The 17,160-nt window shown below is 38.9% G+C and overlaps 1 protein-coding gene across 1 annotated transcript; it reads left to right on the top strand.

Moving 5' to 3' along the window:
- Positions 1-2,839: 2,839 nt before the first annotated feature.
- Positions 2,840-5,810, top strand: LOC110868623 (receptor-like kinase LIP1). Its single transcript, XM_022117832.2, has 4 exons — positions 2,840-3,977; positions 4,051-4,142; positions 4,216-4,286; positions 4,450-5,810. The coding sequence occupies exons 1-4, from the start codon at positions 3,063-3,065 to the stop codon at positions 5,487-5,489; spliced, it is 2,118 nt and encodes a 705-aa protein (XP_021973524.1). The 5' UTR covers positions 2,840-3,062; the 3' UTR covers positions 5,490-5,810.
- The last annotated feature ends 11,350 nt before the right edge of the window (positions 5,811-17,160 follow it).

The raw sequence follows: 17,160 nt of genomic DNA, 5'->3' as shown, positions 1-17,160 counted from the left end.
TTACAGACTCTGTTGTAATTATATCATTTGTTTTGGCAAACATCTGTTTGTTAATATTGAACATTTGTTCGGGGCTAAACTGATGTTTAGTTTTCTCATCAGCACTTTAATCTTCATCAGAGCCCTAAAACATCCAAGGTAAGTTTAAACACCCAAATTGAAGCACCGTTTTCGTGGGTTGGGGCGGTATTTCAAGGTAAATTTTACATCAATCGACTCGTATCCTCGTTCTGATCAAAATCCCCTAAAACATCAGTTTGTAATTCGAAAAAAACTTAACTACGTTAAGCTATTTTAACAGCGGACTATTTTACAAAAGAAAAATTGACCAGTTCGGATTATTATCGGCCAATAACTGACTTGGGATTATTATCGGCCAAATTGAGTTAGGTGGGATTATTTATTTCCAATTTGCCTTTTATATTCAACTCTCTATATCTATCTATTTCTTATTCACAAACACTTATTTTATTATTTTTTTTCTTTTTCCTACACACTCACGATAAAATTACAAAGGGTTGAATATGAACCTCTAAGAGCATTCACATTGGAGCCTTTATCCTTATCTAATATAATCTAATCAAAAACACATATTTCTCTAAATTATGTTTATTTTTCAAAAGCCTTTCCACAGCCAACTCTCTATCTATCTCTATCATACTCACAATCACATGTTTTATTATTTTTTCTCTATCTTACACACTCACAACAAAAATATAGAGGCTTGGATATATGATCCTCTAAATATAGTGGTTTATTTTAATATCTATAAAATTTTCTCTACTATAGAGATTCTAATATAATGATGTTTTTAATGTTTCTTCTATTTCTTACTCTATATTATATAGAATCTATTAATATAGAGGCTCCAATGTGAATACTCTATGTAGAGGTGTCGTTTACTTTATTTGTATTTTCTCTACTATAGAGATTTCAATATAGTTGTGTTTTTTATTATGATTTTGATATTTCCTTTTTTTCTCTGTATTATATAGAATGGAGGATGAAATATGAACGATCTAAGTGGGGCTAAACCATAAAACTTAGTGGGAGCAACAAACAATAATAAAAGAAGTTAATTAATAAGAGTAAATTGCCATTTTATTCCCTGAGTTTGACTCAAAATACCATTTTAGTTCAAATAGTTTTTTTTTTCTCCTATGGGTCCCTGAGTTTTCTCTTTTTTTTTTGCCATTTTGATCCATTTCGCTAACTCTATCCAAATAAGTCAGTTAAGTCAAGGATTTTGCCATTTTCTTTCAAAGTTTTTTTCAATTTATCCTTTTTCCTTTACATATACACACAGACCAAAAGCGATTTTCATATATACAAACTAAGGTGGTGTTTGTTTTTTCAGGTGCAAAAGGTCTGCAATCTGCGGACCACATCTGCAGGCATCTGCAGGAGAAGAGGTGGACCAAAGGTCTGCAGTCAGCAAGGAGAAGAGGGTTTGTTTTTTTACTTCTACAAAAACCACTTCACAACACACACACAGAACACTCCTCTCTCTCTGCCTTCATCTACCACCACCACCACAACCATTCGCCACCACCTCCTCCACCATCCACCACCACAACCAACAACCACCGTCAAGCACCACCGCCCCCTGTCTCCTGCCGCGAAGCCAAGCACCACCGCAAACCCTAGCCCCCACTCCAAGAACCCACCCCCGTCGCAACCACCACCACCGCCTTCCTCGTTCCACCACCGCCAAGAACATCAAAACCCACCACCGCTGTCGTCGTTCGATTTGGGGGTTTTGTTTGAAGATGAAGAACATCAAACCCACCACCGTCGATCTCTCTCTTCTTTCCCTCTCTCTCTCTCCTGCTGCTCCCCCCCTCTCTCTCTCTCTCTAGGGTCTCTCTCTCTTCTTTCCCTCTTATGCAGGTCTGTGGAGAGTGGTGGTGGAGATGTGGTGGTGGAGGTGGTGGCGAAGATGTGGGGGTGGAGGTGGTGGCGGAGATGTGGTGGTGGCGGGGATGCAGAGAGTGGCGGTGGAGAGTGGTGATGCAGAGATGTGGAGAGTGTCTGCGTTTTGAAAAAGAGAAGAGGTGAGAAGATGTGGGCTTATGTCTGCGTGGAGAAGAGTTAAAAGGTGAGAAGTGCTTCTGGAAAATAAACAAACTGCAGGACTCAAAGGTCTACGCATGTCTGCGCGACGCAGACATAAATGGCCAGAAGTACTTCTGACAAAAAAAACAAATAGCACCTAAAAGTGATTTTAGTTTCCATTTTGGATCTGTGAATGGATAATGCATTAAAGTCATTAAAGTCAATATTCAACATATCCTTATCTAATTTCCTCCATAATTTGTTTATCATCAGACATTATTTTTTTTAACATCCAAAGCAAATCTCATTCTTCACCACCAAAATATTCAGCTGATCCATAGCAAGGCACTAAGAATCAAAGCCAAAGCCCAGCTACAATACATCGCCCAACCGATCGGCAACAAACAAAAGAAATCAAAACACTTCCCAAAATCCAAACCCTCAAACCATATATACACAGTATACATATATATGTGACCATATATTATGTGACCAAAATCATTAAAATGGCAAAAAAAATAATAATAATTATAAACTGACCAAAATACCCTTTGACTTAACTGGGTGTTATGGATGTAGTTAGACCAGAGGAAAATAAAAACTATTTAAACTAAAATGATAATTTACACAAACCTAAGAAACTAAAATCACAATTTACTCATTAAAAAACTTAAAGATGGAATTAGCTGGCCCACAGCCCACCAAGGTACTAACCAGTTTTTGTCGTTTATTATAAAGGATGAATTAAGGTGTGGGTCAGTTGGCCCATGGCTGTGTGAAATTATTGGCGATTGACGAACTTTGATTTCTCTTTAGAACACATCAATAATTAGTAGCTAGCTCTTTCAAGCTTCGTTTAAGCTACTCATTGTTTCCATCTTTGTAGTTTTTTACTTCCCTGTAGTAATAAAGGAGTGAAGCTGACTCGACGTGAAGGTAGAGGATTTGGAGGTCCGGTCCATAATCAACTAAGTCAGATCTTCTCCTTTGCCCGATTTGATCATACGATGTCTTTCATGAAAGATTTTGATCACCTTAAAATTCAAATGAAAGATGTAGTATCAGCCACCAACAACTTTGATCCCACCAGGGTGATCGGCTTTGGTGGATTCGGAAAAGTGTATAAAGGAGAACTCTCTTCCCCAGAGGGACAAATCACCTTCGCTTTTAAGCATTTAGATCGAAGACTAGGGCAGGGGGACATAGAGTTTTGGAAGGAAATCATGATGCTTTCCAAATACAAACATAAAAATTTAGTCACCCTTATGCACTTTTGCATCGAGGACGATGAGATGATCCTCGTGTATGAGTATGCTTCTCGTGGAAGCCTCGATCGGTATTTGTCTGATGCTAGTACTCTCACTTGGACCCAACGCTTGAAGATAAGTGTCGGGGTTGCACATGGGCTACAGTTCTTACATGATCCTAAGGACTCACAACAAAGAGTTATTCATCGAGACATCAAAAGCGCAAACATTCTTTTGGATGACGACTGGACAGCTAAAGTTTCCGATTTTGGATTGTCAAAAGTTGGCCCTGCTAACCAAGCGCACACATATATGGTCTCCTATGGTGTTGGCATGCCTGGGTATTGTGATCCGTTATATATGGAGTTGGGTTTCCTATCAAAAGAGTCTGACGTGTATTCTTTTGGAGTTGTGTTGTTTGAAATTTTGTGTGGGAGATTATGCTATGAGTCTTGTAATCGTGAGCAGACTAAAATTTTAGTACCTAAATGGAGACGATATTATGATGAAAAAAGATTAGATGAGATTATTCTTCCTGATCTAAGAGAACAAATGGATCCAGGCTCTTTGGAATCATTTTCAGCAATTGCTTATCAATGTGTGAAAAAAGTTCGAGAAGAGCGGCCCACCATGGCTGAGATCGTTAAAGAACTTGAGTTTTCACTCGAACAACAGGTTATTTCAATTTCATTTGTTCTTTTATAATCTTCCAATGTTGCAAGTCTAACATCAATCTTGAACGTTACAGGAGATTTTTGAAAACGTACCCATACTTGAAAGCAGCCATAGTCAAATGTATCAATCACTAGATGATGATCGTCCTCTCAATATTAAACCAAGGTCTGCTTCGTTGGATGATGACTTTTTGGTTTATCCTTTTCCATTATTTAGTCAATTTGTTAATATATGACAGATTTCATGACCGGGCCGATGACGATTGCTCTCAGTCAACCCCCTTCAGAGATGAATTTGATGATTCAGAAGGTAAAACATAAATACTGGAACTTATTTATCTGTCCCATAAAAGAGTAGAAGTAATGCGATGAAGTTATTACGAGTCGAGGTGAAACTTCTGATGGATCAAATGGGTTAATATTAAAAACCGGAAATACAATTTTTTGTTATGACATGGATTTTAAAATACCAGGTTCGAATTTTGTTTCCGAAATGGAAGATTTCAAGACCCCAAATTTGGACAAAGTTACGGAGGCGAGTTCTAGCCAGGACAGTGGCAGTGGAGGACAGCGGCGGTTGTGGGTAAAAGAAAGATCGAAGACGATGTGGGAGCATTACAATAGCGACGAATGTCCAGACGAGGAATTTAAAAAAGTTTTCCGAATGAGTAAAGTGACGTTTGATATGATCTGTGACGAGTTAGATTCACATGTCAGTAAAAATGACGTCGATCCCCCTTCGGTTATTACAGTTCGTCTTCGGGTCGCAGTTTGCTTATACCGTTTAGCAACTGGTGATCCTTTGCGAAAAGTATCAAATGTATTTGGGCTAGGTAAATCTACATGCCACAAACTAGTCCTTGAAGTATGTGACGCGATTGTAACAGTCCTAATGCCCAAGTTCATACAATGGCCCAATAAGGAACGTCTTGAAGACATTAAAACTGAATTCGGGTCAATCTCAGGCATACCCGACATTTGTGGATCAATATACACCACCCACATCTCCGTAATCGCACCAAAAACCAACATGGCTGCATATTTTAACAAAAAACACACCGAGCGATATCAAAAAATATCATACTCAATCACGATCCAAGGTGTGGTTGACTCACGAGGCGTCTTCATCGATGTGTGTATCGGCTACCCTGGCTCAATGCCCGTTGCCAAAATATTGGAAAAATCAGCTCTTTCGCAAAGATTCAATAGTGGTCAATTAAAAAACATATCAATACTGGGCGGTTCCAACTACCCACTACTAGACTGGCTTTTGGTGCCGCACAACAATCAAAATAAAACATGGAGAGAGCATTTAATTAACGAGAAACATGGTGTGGTACAAAGGATAGCAAAAGATGCATTTATGAGATTAAAAGGGAGATGGGCATATTTACAAAAAAGGACAGAAGTCAAGCTTGAAAAATTGCCAAGGGTTTTAGGGGCATGTTGTGTTTTGCACAACATTTGTGAGATCAACAATGAGGCCATGGATGAGGATTTAATTGAAGTTTGATTTGTTTGACGATGAGATTGTCGTTGGGTAAATGGTAGGTAAATCCGTAAATGTAGTGCAACTTACTGAGTTAGATTAGAGACTTGTTGCATCATAGGCAGGGAGGTACTGGCTTTAGATGATTATAGGAAATGATTTTTTTTTCATGCATGAGATCATTAAGAATGATATGTACGTAATTATGTATCACTCTAGGTTTTAATTTACTTGATTTGTTTATTATCCATGTATCCTAGTGTTTATTTATATACACATTTGTATATTGTGATTATTTTACGCCCCGTTTGCGGTGTGCATATATAATGTATATATGTGTAGGTCCTCGGAGGGAAAAAGTGAAATTGCACTAATTTTAACGTTACTAATTTCGTGAAAATAACGTTAAAGGCGGGGGACAGTTAATCATGCATCATGTAGTGGTGTTGATAGTCGAAAGACAAGGGGGTACATGCACTAATCGGTCTTTTTGCCGAGAGTTATGTGCCTTATGTCCAAGGCTTGATGCAAAACTAATATGGAGCCGGGGGTCTCACTGGAAGCAGTCTCTCTAGTCATATGCGGTAGAAGTAAGGCAGTCTACATTTTACCCACCCTACCTTAACTTTGCATGAAATTTTTGGTTTTATTTGATTTGTTGGCTGAGCGTCTTGAGATGAAATTGTGTTCAGTACCTGCTAGAATCGAGTTAGGGGTGCATGTTTTAGTCTTGGTTTGGTTTCATGTGGTTAAGTTGCTAAAACAGGGGTATGATGTGGTTGTTATTCGATTATGATTAGTACTAGTCAATATCGATTTCTTTTCTGCTTTGAGGAGTGAAATTGTGTCGATTGATGCTTCATTACTGTTAGAATCATGTTCATGATGCATGTTTTAGTCTACATTTTGCCTTTATCAGGTTGAGCTACTGAAACGTGAGTTTTGCTCCTGTTTACGCAACAAGTCTGAAATTATGGTGGGAATTGGTTGAACTTTTCTGCAATGTTTCTCAAAAAAAAAAAAAAAAAAAAAAAAAATCATTTCGTAGATCTGTGTTTTGGGTTGCGTGTGGCTGTGACACCGATCGCAACCTGCTCACTCAGAATCGTTTCGGTTGCATCTATTTTCTGAAATTCCGAGGGATGCTTGTCAATTAATGCTCATAATCTGTTAGAAACGAGTTATAGATGCACGTTATGTCTATAAATTGGCTGTAATGGGTTTGATTGGTTAAAAATTGTTTCTACTGCTGTTACTCGATCATGTCCTCACTACTGGCTTGTTTTTGATGATTGGGTTACACTTGTTCATAGCCTGTTAGAATCACATGGTTGTGATAAGTCTGGTGTGTTAATTTTTTTTAAAGATGGTTATGAGATATTATGGTCATGGACTACAACCTGTTGAATCATGATGTTTCATTCTTGCATCCATGCGTGTTTGTTTCGTGTTGCAAACAGCTGTGTTATTGGCATTCGAGTTGTAATCAGTTCATTTGTTAGAATTCTAGGTTCTAACTATGTCTTTGCTGAATTATGCTCGTTTATGATCAATGTCAGCGTGTTCTTTTCTCATTTTCCTGCAATTATATCGAGCATGTACTTCATAATATGTTTGTTGGTATCGAAGTCACAGGCGTCACGGGACCGAGATGTCGGAGTCGAAGGATGCCAACATTTGTCAACATGATCACAACACAATTCACACCAATACATGATCGAAACAGTAACTTGAAAGAAACCGAACTAACCGAAACTTGTAATCGAATCTTGAATCAAACAGAACTTTATTAACAGAATCTTGTAGTACAAACTTTTCATACAGACCTGATTTGCTTTGAACCATATATATAGCAGCGAATGGGTGCGAGTATCAGTTGTGTCGCTTCAATGAAGAGATACGTCTCTTCCATCATAACCGATGTAGTGGTTATTATGCGTACTCAATTGTTTGACCCATCTATACTATATAATAAAAGAAACCAATGAGAGAACACATGTTATTTATTTAAGCCATCTATTTATATAGATAATTAATATCAATTAAAAGATAATTATAAAATTTAATTTAATATAAATTTAAACAATTCGTATATGAGATAATATAATATTTTAAAATATTTATCAGATTTCAAAATTATTTATCCTGAAATTAACAAAAGATGTACGCTAAATATAAATTAATATAATGTAAATAATTTAATTAGTTATTGAACTAAAGTAGTTAACAAAAATATTAATTGATGTTTATTGGTTCTGTACTTTTATTTCGTGTTCAACTCTCAACTCAAATACGGTAATCACAATGTTTACGTGACACTAACCATCACCGCGATCCCCCCATCTATCGTATATCGAGTATATCATATAAATTTTTATTAGATTCATTCAACCCGTGTAATAAATGAGGTTTTTTTAAAGATATAAGATTTTTATTTTTTACTATACAAAATTACATTTATGTAACTCGTGTAATACACAGGGTTTTTAAAAATATAAGTTTTTTTATTATGTAGTATATAAAATTACATGTGCTCAACCCGTATAACACATAAGGTTCTTAAAAATGTAACTTTTTTCATTATTTAATATACAAAATTAAATTTAATCAACCCGTACAATACACGGGTTTTTTAAAATATTATTTTTATTATTTAATATATAAAATTACATTTATGCAACCTATGTAATAAACAAGATTTTAAATATATATTGTTTTATTATTTGGTATATAAAGTTACATTTATTCAACCCGTGTAATAAACGAGATTTTTAAAGATATATTTTTAATTATTTGGTCTATAAAATTACATTTATTCAACCCGTGTAATACACGGGGTTATAACCTAGTTAACTAATAAATGAAAACTAAAAGACTGCTTCGTTTTTTTTTCTTTCTTCTTCGAACTCGGTTACGCTTGATTATCGGACTTCATTTTCCCTCCTAATCAGTGCAGCCGTAGTTTGCTATTTCATGCTACTCGTCTTTCTTGTCGGTGACCTCAACTATGATCACAAAATCATCGTTGCTCGAATCGTCGATCCAGCCATTGCTCTTTTCATCGACCGCCTTTCTTTCTTCATCAACCTTTGCTTCGCTAGTACCCGCTTCATGCGTGTTGTCTTCATTTTCTTCACGCCTGGTCTTCATGAGTTCAAAACACTATTCCACCAATACGATGTAACGAACATATGCGACCTTCACTTCATAATCGTCATCACAATCGAAACCGCATTATACAACCACTTTGTTCCTTGCATTATCTTGTATAACCTTCTTGAATCCACCATACTCCTTAACAACTTCGCAGAGTGCAACCAAATCAACGGGTTTACCGTTCAACAGTGTAGGTGGCATTTCACTTGTTTTGCAAATTCCAAAGTAACATGGTATGAACAATGTTACGATTTCTTTTATACTCGCCTTGAAGAATCTTTGATGTTCCGCCACTTCTTCATGTAGAATGATCAAATCCAGCACGTCCAAGCAACTTTCGATTATGGTATCTTTCTCTATTATATCTTCTTCGTCTTCTGCTTTCGACACCGCCTTCCGTCGCATCTCTTCTCTTGATTCTAGCGGGTTCTCTTCTATGCCTTCTAAGTAAGTTATCAAACCCAACTTCGCCCGCTTAGAATATTCAACATCAACATTTTCCGTTCCCGAAGTGCTTTCTTCGAATTTTTCTTTGTTTTTCTGTGTCTCTATTTCGAATTCCTTTTCATAATATTCTTCAACTTATTCTTGTAGTTTTTATTTTTCGTTGAGATAACCATTCTCAACGTCTAAGTTCTCGTAAAACTTATCCAAATACTCTTCTTCCAGATCCACTTCAGACTTGTTTTCAAATATATCAACACCTTTCGCTCCATCACCAAACATCTTCTTCAACATACACTCATCACCCCAAGTAACCACTTCAATCCCTTGATATAGCAATTGTTCTAAACTAAGAACATTACGCTTATCTTTGGCACGTAATTCACACAAGGGATTTTCTTATCCTTTCCGTCAACGGGAACTTTAACTTCACCGATACCGTGTATGAATGAGAATTCCCTTCGTTTCCTGTTGGTTAAGACCCCAAAGTGTCGTTTGAATACTTTGAATAGATTTCGGTTTCCCGTCATGTGATTTTTGAAAGTGGGATCCACAACCCATATCGATTCCCATTTCCCTCCGCAAGTATCTTTTACCAAATAATCACCGTTCTCCGGTAACGGACTAAGATTAACATACTTACTTGGGCAAATGGAGGCGACATGACCGAATTGCTTGAACGTAAAACACCGGATCCCTACTTTTCTTGGTCTTCCCACTTGTGCGGATCGTTTCATGTTGACTTTCCTGGAGTAGTTTTTCGGAATCATCTTCTTTGGGAACTTATCAATAGGCGACTTCCAAGAACGAGTGGATGGCTTCCCGTGCACGTTCTTACTCGACCTTACGCTGCCCTGACCGCACATTCCTATGTTCTTGCCCTTGTCGCGAAAACCAGCACCAACCGATTTCGCCTGGTTCACTCTCAGATAATCTCCAAATCCCCCATCCTTCTCCTCCTTGATCTTGATGGAACCTTTGGCTCTGATACCAATGTTGGTATCGAAGTCCCAGGCGTCACGGGACCGAGATGTCGGAGTCGAAGGATGCCTACATTTGTCAACATGATCACAACACAATTCACACCAATACATGATCGAAACAGTAACTTGAAAGAAACCGAACTAACCGAAACTTGTAATCAAATCTTGAATCAAACAGAACTTTATAAACAGAATCTTGTAGTACAAACTTTTCATACAGACTGATATGCTTTGAACCGTATATATATGCTTTGAACCGTATATATAGCAGCGAATGGGTGTGAGTATCAGTTATGTCGCTTCAATGAAGAGACACGTCTCTTCCATCATTACCGCTGCAGTGGTATTATGCGTACTCACACCGGTTCGCATATTACGGCCCAAAAAAGCAAATTACATAATATTAACCCTACTGGACTACTAATTGTTTGACCCACTGGTCATGGCCCGCGGCCCAAGTTTGACACTTTAAACAATAAACATAATTGTTTCACCCATTAGCTAATAAATAAAAACTAAAAGACTGTTGCATTTTTTTTCTTTCTTTTTCGAACTCTGTTGCGCTTGATTATCGGACTTTAATGTTTTTACTTAAGAGAATGTACTTCATAATGTGTTTTTACTTCATAATCAATGCATGCATCAAGTTTTTATGCAACAATCTTTGTACGACTTGTATGGTACTAAATCTCCATTCCACACGAGTCGTATTAGAGTTTAGCATATAAATCTCTTGCTGATCACTCATTCTTAAAAGTTGTTGTGTAGGTTATGGCTGGACCAAAGAAACATGCATTCCTCCAGTTTGATGAGAATAGTCTCGCGCTTGCTCGATTAGCCACCATTCGTCACAAGGCTTTGGAGCCTACTCGGATAATTTCATGGACCATTCGTCACAAGGCGTTGGAAAACAGATGGACAACAATTCGACAGAGTTTTGGAGAGAATGGCAGCAAGTTAGAATGAATGAGAGTGGCTAGGTATTTATAGAGGAAGGCTGAAGCCTTTGTTCGAAGCTGGCTGCCTTCGTACGAAGCTGCCGGCTTCGTTCAAAGGGGCCAGTCTTGTGTGGAAAACTCTCGGTTCGTGTGTAGGATGCTCGTGTAGTGCGTTTTGTTGCGTTAGTTAGTACGAGTATGTTAAGTATTTTAGTGAGACATTAAGTGTAGCGTTGCGTTTCGATGTGATAAAATGCGAGTAGCTTTTGAGCGATGTAATCAACACATATAACATATTGAACACACAAGTAATGTAAATAAATCCGCGTTTCGAGTTTGCGTTGCGATAAGTGTTTAAATAGTAAGCGTTTAACTGCGATAAATGATCGATGTAAAATGCATTTAAATTATAGTTCAACCCAGTGGCATTAATTGAATATCGGAGTACAAGCGTCTACGAATGAAATGATGGTAAAAGGGGAACAGCCAAAGTATGGGTTGTTACATGGTATGCGGATTATTGGTTTTTCAACTGATGCAAAAGCATAATTGGGGCTTGTTGATGAGGTCAAATTGTGGTCATGTAATTGATACAAGTGATGATTAAGATCGAATTTGTCACACCCTGGCTTTGCGAAAGCGTGGGTTTATTTGGTGTGACTTCTTAATACCATAGCTCAATCACAAACAAGCTATATGATAGTAAAACCATGATAATCATCCATTACTTCACGTTTTAAAAATAAAATACCACAATATTGTTTTAAAGTTGACACATGCAACGAAAATACTACACAACAAAATAAAATCTTGTCCATAAGACACAACCACAAACATGAAATAAACACAGTTTAAGACTTGTGACTCGTCCAGGCAAAAGTCACAACCCCTAAACTTGGATGACATCAATCCTCTTACGCAGCATGAAGACATAGCATACCTCGCCAGATCCCTAATTCCCTGAAATACATGTAAGTTGAAAAATCATCAAAAATGTTGAGCGAGTTCATGTAAAAGTGAGTATGTAAAACCTTTGTAATACATTTGTATGTATGAAAATCCCTGGTATGTAGCAAATAAGGAAAAATGAGATCACCATTGGTTTGCAAGGTCAATGATATGTGTGAAGTACAGTAGGAAGACTCAAACCTAGTAGATTTTTGCGTCGGGCTCAAAGTCACCCCGAGGTCCGTACAGTTGGGCCTGGAATTGGGCTCGCTACACCCAGATAGATCTACCGCTAATGACCCTCGGTCCTACAATGAGGATTAATGGCCTCTAGTTTCCGCCTACCTACTCACATAAGTATCCGTAAACATTGTAACATGTATTTCACCCCCGAAGTATAAAAACCGAAAACAATTAAGAGAAAAGGGGGACATGAACTCACTGAAGTGCGTCTCGAAATAGTCCGTCCCAAAATAACCTGCTGCGTGATGACCTACACGTACTAACTTCTATTAGACGGACGACCGTGCCTTGGCTTAAGGTTTAATGTTTTTGGGAAATAGTTAGACAACTATTTCGTATTTACACTTCTTAATTATTTTGTAAATATATTCCTTCCCAAGGATGGGGGTATTAATACATGTGCGTTTTTATAATTTCCAAAAATATATTTTTAAGTCTCACTTAAAGAATATATTTTAATTCATTTGTCTAGAATATTCTATCTCCAAAATATACATATTCTTCCCAAAAATATTATATTTTATTTCATACAATTTCCAAAATAATACTTTTATCAAAATACGCATTTAAGAGTATCTTTCCGAAAATACATAAGTTACATTTTAAGGTTCGTGTGGTAATAACAATACCGGTGTAATTTAAATATTTACTTGTGATAGCGTTAATATTATTTTGGAGTCGTAACTTCTCAGTGTACTCAAGTTATATTATTTTTATCCTAAAAATAATATATTTAGTTCACAAAATAATCATATCATCACACAAGCGTTATACTATGAAATATATATTCTAGACATATATTTAAGAAGTTTTATTTACGAAAATCCACCTCCGAATACTTGGTTATTTTATAACAAAAATCATGGCGAAGTTTGTTTGGAAAATCAAGTCAAAAATATATTTATAAACACTTGTCACAAAAATATTCTAAGTGTTATTTTCTGGAAAAATTTCGCCAGATTTTCCTCTGTAACCGGAGGTGGCCACGCTTACTAGCGTATCATTTTCTTTTCAAATTCAATCAAACATTTCACCAATCATCAATATACAATATTAAACATCAAACTTGTCAAAATAAGTACAAATCGCAAACTCATGAACTTGAATGTTGTGTAAAAATATGTGGCAACTTTATAACATTTTTAGTGGATCTCGTTATCTTTAAAAATGAAATTTGTTCCTTAAAAACTCATCTTTTATGGAACTTGAAGTTCAACATCTTCTAGTCAAAATTTACGAAAATATTTCTTTGTTAAATCTTCTTGTTACACAAGTGTTTACACACTTGTTTATTCACTAAAATGCCTTTAGTTTATGTTAGATCCGGGTTTTGAACAAGACTTGCATCTTTTTACTTGGTTCTTCTGAAAAACCACTTGTAGATCTTTAGATCTACTAGTTTAGAACTCTATTTTACAAGAAAAATCACTTTTACACAAGTTCATGTTTTGCGAGTGGAAGGGTTCATCATCTTACAACTTTTACACTTAACATATTACTAGTTCATGTTTCATGAACATGATCTAGCATGGTTAGATGATGATCCATCCCACTACTAGCATCAAACTACATCAAATATTCACAACAAAGCAAGATTTACAAGATTTACACCACTAGTTACTCTTTAACCAACTTGTTCATCATACATTCAAGACTTTTAGTTTTGATCTTGTGTGTTCTTGATTTTTAACCGTTAAATCACCTATTAACCACTTTAAACAAGAACAAGAGGATGTCTAAAAGCACTTACTACTAGCTCGTGGCTAGGGAAGAATCAAGGCGTAAACAAGGTGGATAATAGCAATCTAGAGAGGTTCTTGAGTTTTCGAAAGCACCGAGCCTCCTTGTATGATCCCTTGCACACTTGTATATGTAGGAAATGGTTGAACAAGATTTGAATGATGGTGAGATGGTGGTTGATGGTTTCGGCCGTAAGCAAGCAAGAGGGGGAAAGAGAGAGCAATTTTGTGAAGTGTTAAGGTGAGATAATGGTTAACTAGTATGCATATATATAATCCAATCTTGTGCTTTTATCCATTATACAAAGTGTTTACTAGATATTAGGGAAGGTTGATTAAAATAATCAAAATGGTGGAGTGTGGGTCACCACATGGTGACCGTCAATTGAGAGGGGGGGGGTATATGGTTGGATTTTGATGATATAGTTAGATCTAGTTAAGTTCCAATGGTGTTAATTAGAGTATTATGTGTGTAGTATAATACAAAGAGTGTTAGGGTGTTCGGGGTCACTAACTAGCTCAGAAAAGTGTAAACAATGTCACTGCCAATATTTTTATGTTCCGGGTAAAGTCCGGTTGTTTGGTTGGATATTGATCCGTTAAAGTGTCAAGTAAAGCTTTAAAGTGCTTTTATAGTGCTTTTAGTGACACAATAAATTCCCGACACTTTGGAAAGTGTCTAGTATTATTTTACCAAATTTTTGCACTTTACTAGTTAAGTTAAATGCTGAATTTTGTAATAAAGTGTAGAATTTTGTAGTTAAAGCATGTTTTAGGCGCATCCGGTCACTATAACTAACACCTAGTGACGCAGTTTTACAATCCTCACCCCCTACACTCCCTACTAGTGTAGTAATCTATTCCCGGCTCATACTGGCCTCAGAGACAGTGTCTGTCTAGTGTTGGCTATGTCAGCATGTTTACTGGGTTATTCGCTCATTGTGCTAACTGTGCTTTTGTGCATCAAGTTTGTCACTATAGTTTTGTGTGATAAATGGAGTGACAGTAATAAAGTATGATGCATGAATATGCATGTATCAGAAATCAAAAAGCAGTTTAACCACAATTGTAAGCAACCACAGTGAAGGGGTATGGTCCTAAATCGACCATCACCCTTATCATATAAACCCCCACCAGCAATAAACCGCGTCCATGCCGTCACGTCCTTCGAATCCAATCGGTCTGAGGACGAGAAGCCTTACCTTTTATGTGGAAGCAGATGAACATAACGATGCAGATGGCACCGCATCATATGGGCATTTTCGTCATAACAAGGGATGCAGGCAACAGCAACAGTCTCCACAGACGACGATGCGGCTGGCACCGCATCTCGCGTATTTCTTGATCAAAGCATGAGACGCGGGAACATCAAAAGTTACCGCAGGCAGCGATGCGGCCCGCACCGCATCCTGTGCGCTCAACACGTGGGACTGACACCACGGTGCAAGTAGCACTAATGACAGTCGCCTGTCAGGTCTACGTAAGCGATAGACTGACGTGGCGTTACCTCCAGAACCGACAAGCCTGACACACCTGCAAAGGTGCAGCATGTCGTCAGTTCGTTCATCCATCTCCTCCTTCACTCCTCGGCTATAAATTCCAACCCCAAACCAGGTTTGAGGTATCTCTTCACAACTCTCTCACTACTACTACTATCATACTTTGCTTCCCAAGCAGACTACTGATTCTCACGCCGGAGAGTGGTAACAAGGAGCACCCCCCACCCCATCCTCCTTGTTACGAGTCACGGTTTGTTTCCCTTGTGTAGGAGATCAACCAGCGGACGATCCAGCCAACGATCCTCGAGAGGAAGGGATTTACCTTTCTTGACGAGACCAGTGAGTTAACGCTGCCCGGTTAACCATTGTTTCATCATTGGCGCCCACCGCTACTCTTAGCACTTTTTCAGCCATCCCTCTCCCACTCAAAAGATCATGTCTGATCGCCTAAATAACACCACTGGGGATAACCTAAACCCCACAAACCCAGGGCTTATAGGGACTTCTCCCTCAGCCCCAAATCCTGGCCACATAGGCACATCAACGAAAAGGTGTCCATCCCTTACGTTCGGACACGACCTATCACAGTACGCATCTGTGATCCCTCCAGACATGGACCCTCATGCCTGGTATGACCAGTAGGCGGCCCTGCTGGCCGCAACATACAACCGAGCTTGCGCTGAAGCGCAAGTACAAGCCGGGGCCACCCCGGCACCACATACACCTGCGGGTCGTATTTTACAATACGACGGCAGAGCACCCTCACGTCCAGCCTCCAGAAGTAGGCGTGAAGATCGCGGATCATCTTACTATGATGTCCGCACAATTGATGAGGATGATTCCTCATACGGGTCCCACAGCAGGGGCCCCGTACATACCCGCCTAGGCCCTAACAGTGAGGACAGGCGGCAGTCCACAGCCCGGCATGGCTCCGGAATTCATAGCCGGTTGGGCCCGCAGCCGCACGACGAAGGGTATGGCCGTACCGACCCGGACGACCATACATATTACGGGGACTCTCATGCTACCAGTAGCAGACCGAGAGGACGACACTATGTTCCTCCCACTCACCCCCGTAACACATACCCCAGGGCTGCGAAACGCCCCGAGAGCCAGCCCTATAGGCCGAAAGCTGCGGCCGAAAACTCCAAATTCGCCCCAAGAATCGCCCACGCCCATGTAACCACCACAAGATTTCCATTTTGCATTGGGAAATACAACGGTTCGTCTGACCCGGACGATCACATGAACATTTTCATGGGTGCAGGGTGCAACGGCAGGTGGGACGAACCCACCTGGTGTCATTTTTCCCCCCAGACACTCACGGGCCTGGCCAGGGCTTGGTTCGATTCTTTGCCAGTAGGATCACTGGCCTCATTTGGGGACTTACATGCAAAGTTCCTCGCTCATTTCAGCCAGCAACAACGTCACGAACGTGATTTGATGGACATCATGAATATCTGGCGCAGGGACGACGAATCTCTTGAAGCATTCGTCGTCCGATACAATAAAGAATGCCTGGAGATATGTGACGTGGCAGACCAAATGGCACGTAACCACTTCATCAAAGCCGTCAGAGACGAGCAGATGGTTATGACCATCTCCGGCAAGGATGGCTTGCCAAAAAATGGGAAGATGTCATGGCTGCGGTCAAGACATACGCCCAGACGCAGCGGTCCCTTAAACCGCACCTTACAAAGGCACAGCCCCAAGCGGAAGGTCAAACCTACCGCCATGAGCCCAAG

The sequence above is a fragment of the Helianthus annuus genome, chromosome 13 (genome assembly GCF_002127325.2).
Source record: "Helianthus annuus cultivar XRQ/B chromosome 13, HanXRQr2.0-SUNRISE, whole genome shotgun sequence".
Classification (NCBI taxonomy): Eukaryota; Viridiplantae; Streptophyta; class Magnoliopsida; order Asterales; family Asteraceae; genus Helianthus; species Helianthus annuus.
Note: the sequence above shows the minus strand (reverse complement) of the source record. Positions and strands in the feature narration are given on the sequence as shown.

Bases quoted from the DNA above. Each gene is read 5' to 3' on its own strand.
- LOC110868623 (XM_022117832.2), top strand. From the start codon at position 3,063: ATGTCTTTCATGAAAGATTTTGATCACCTTAAAATTCAAATGAAAGAT. The intron at 3,978-4,050 runs GTTATTTCAATT...TGAACGTTACAG, and splicing joins AGTTTTCACTCGAACAACAG to GAGATTTTTGAAAACGTACC. The intron at 4,143-4,215 runs GTCTGCTTCGTT...AATATATGACAG, and splicing joins CCTCTCAATATTAAACCAAG to ATTTCATGACCGGGCCGATG.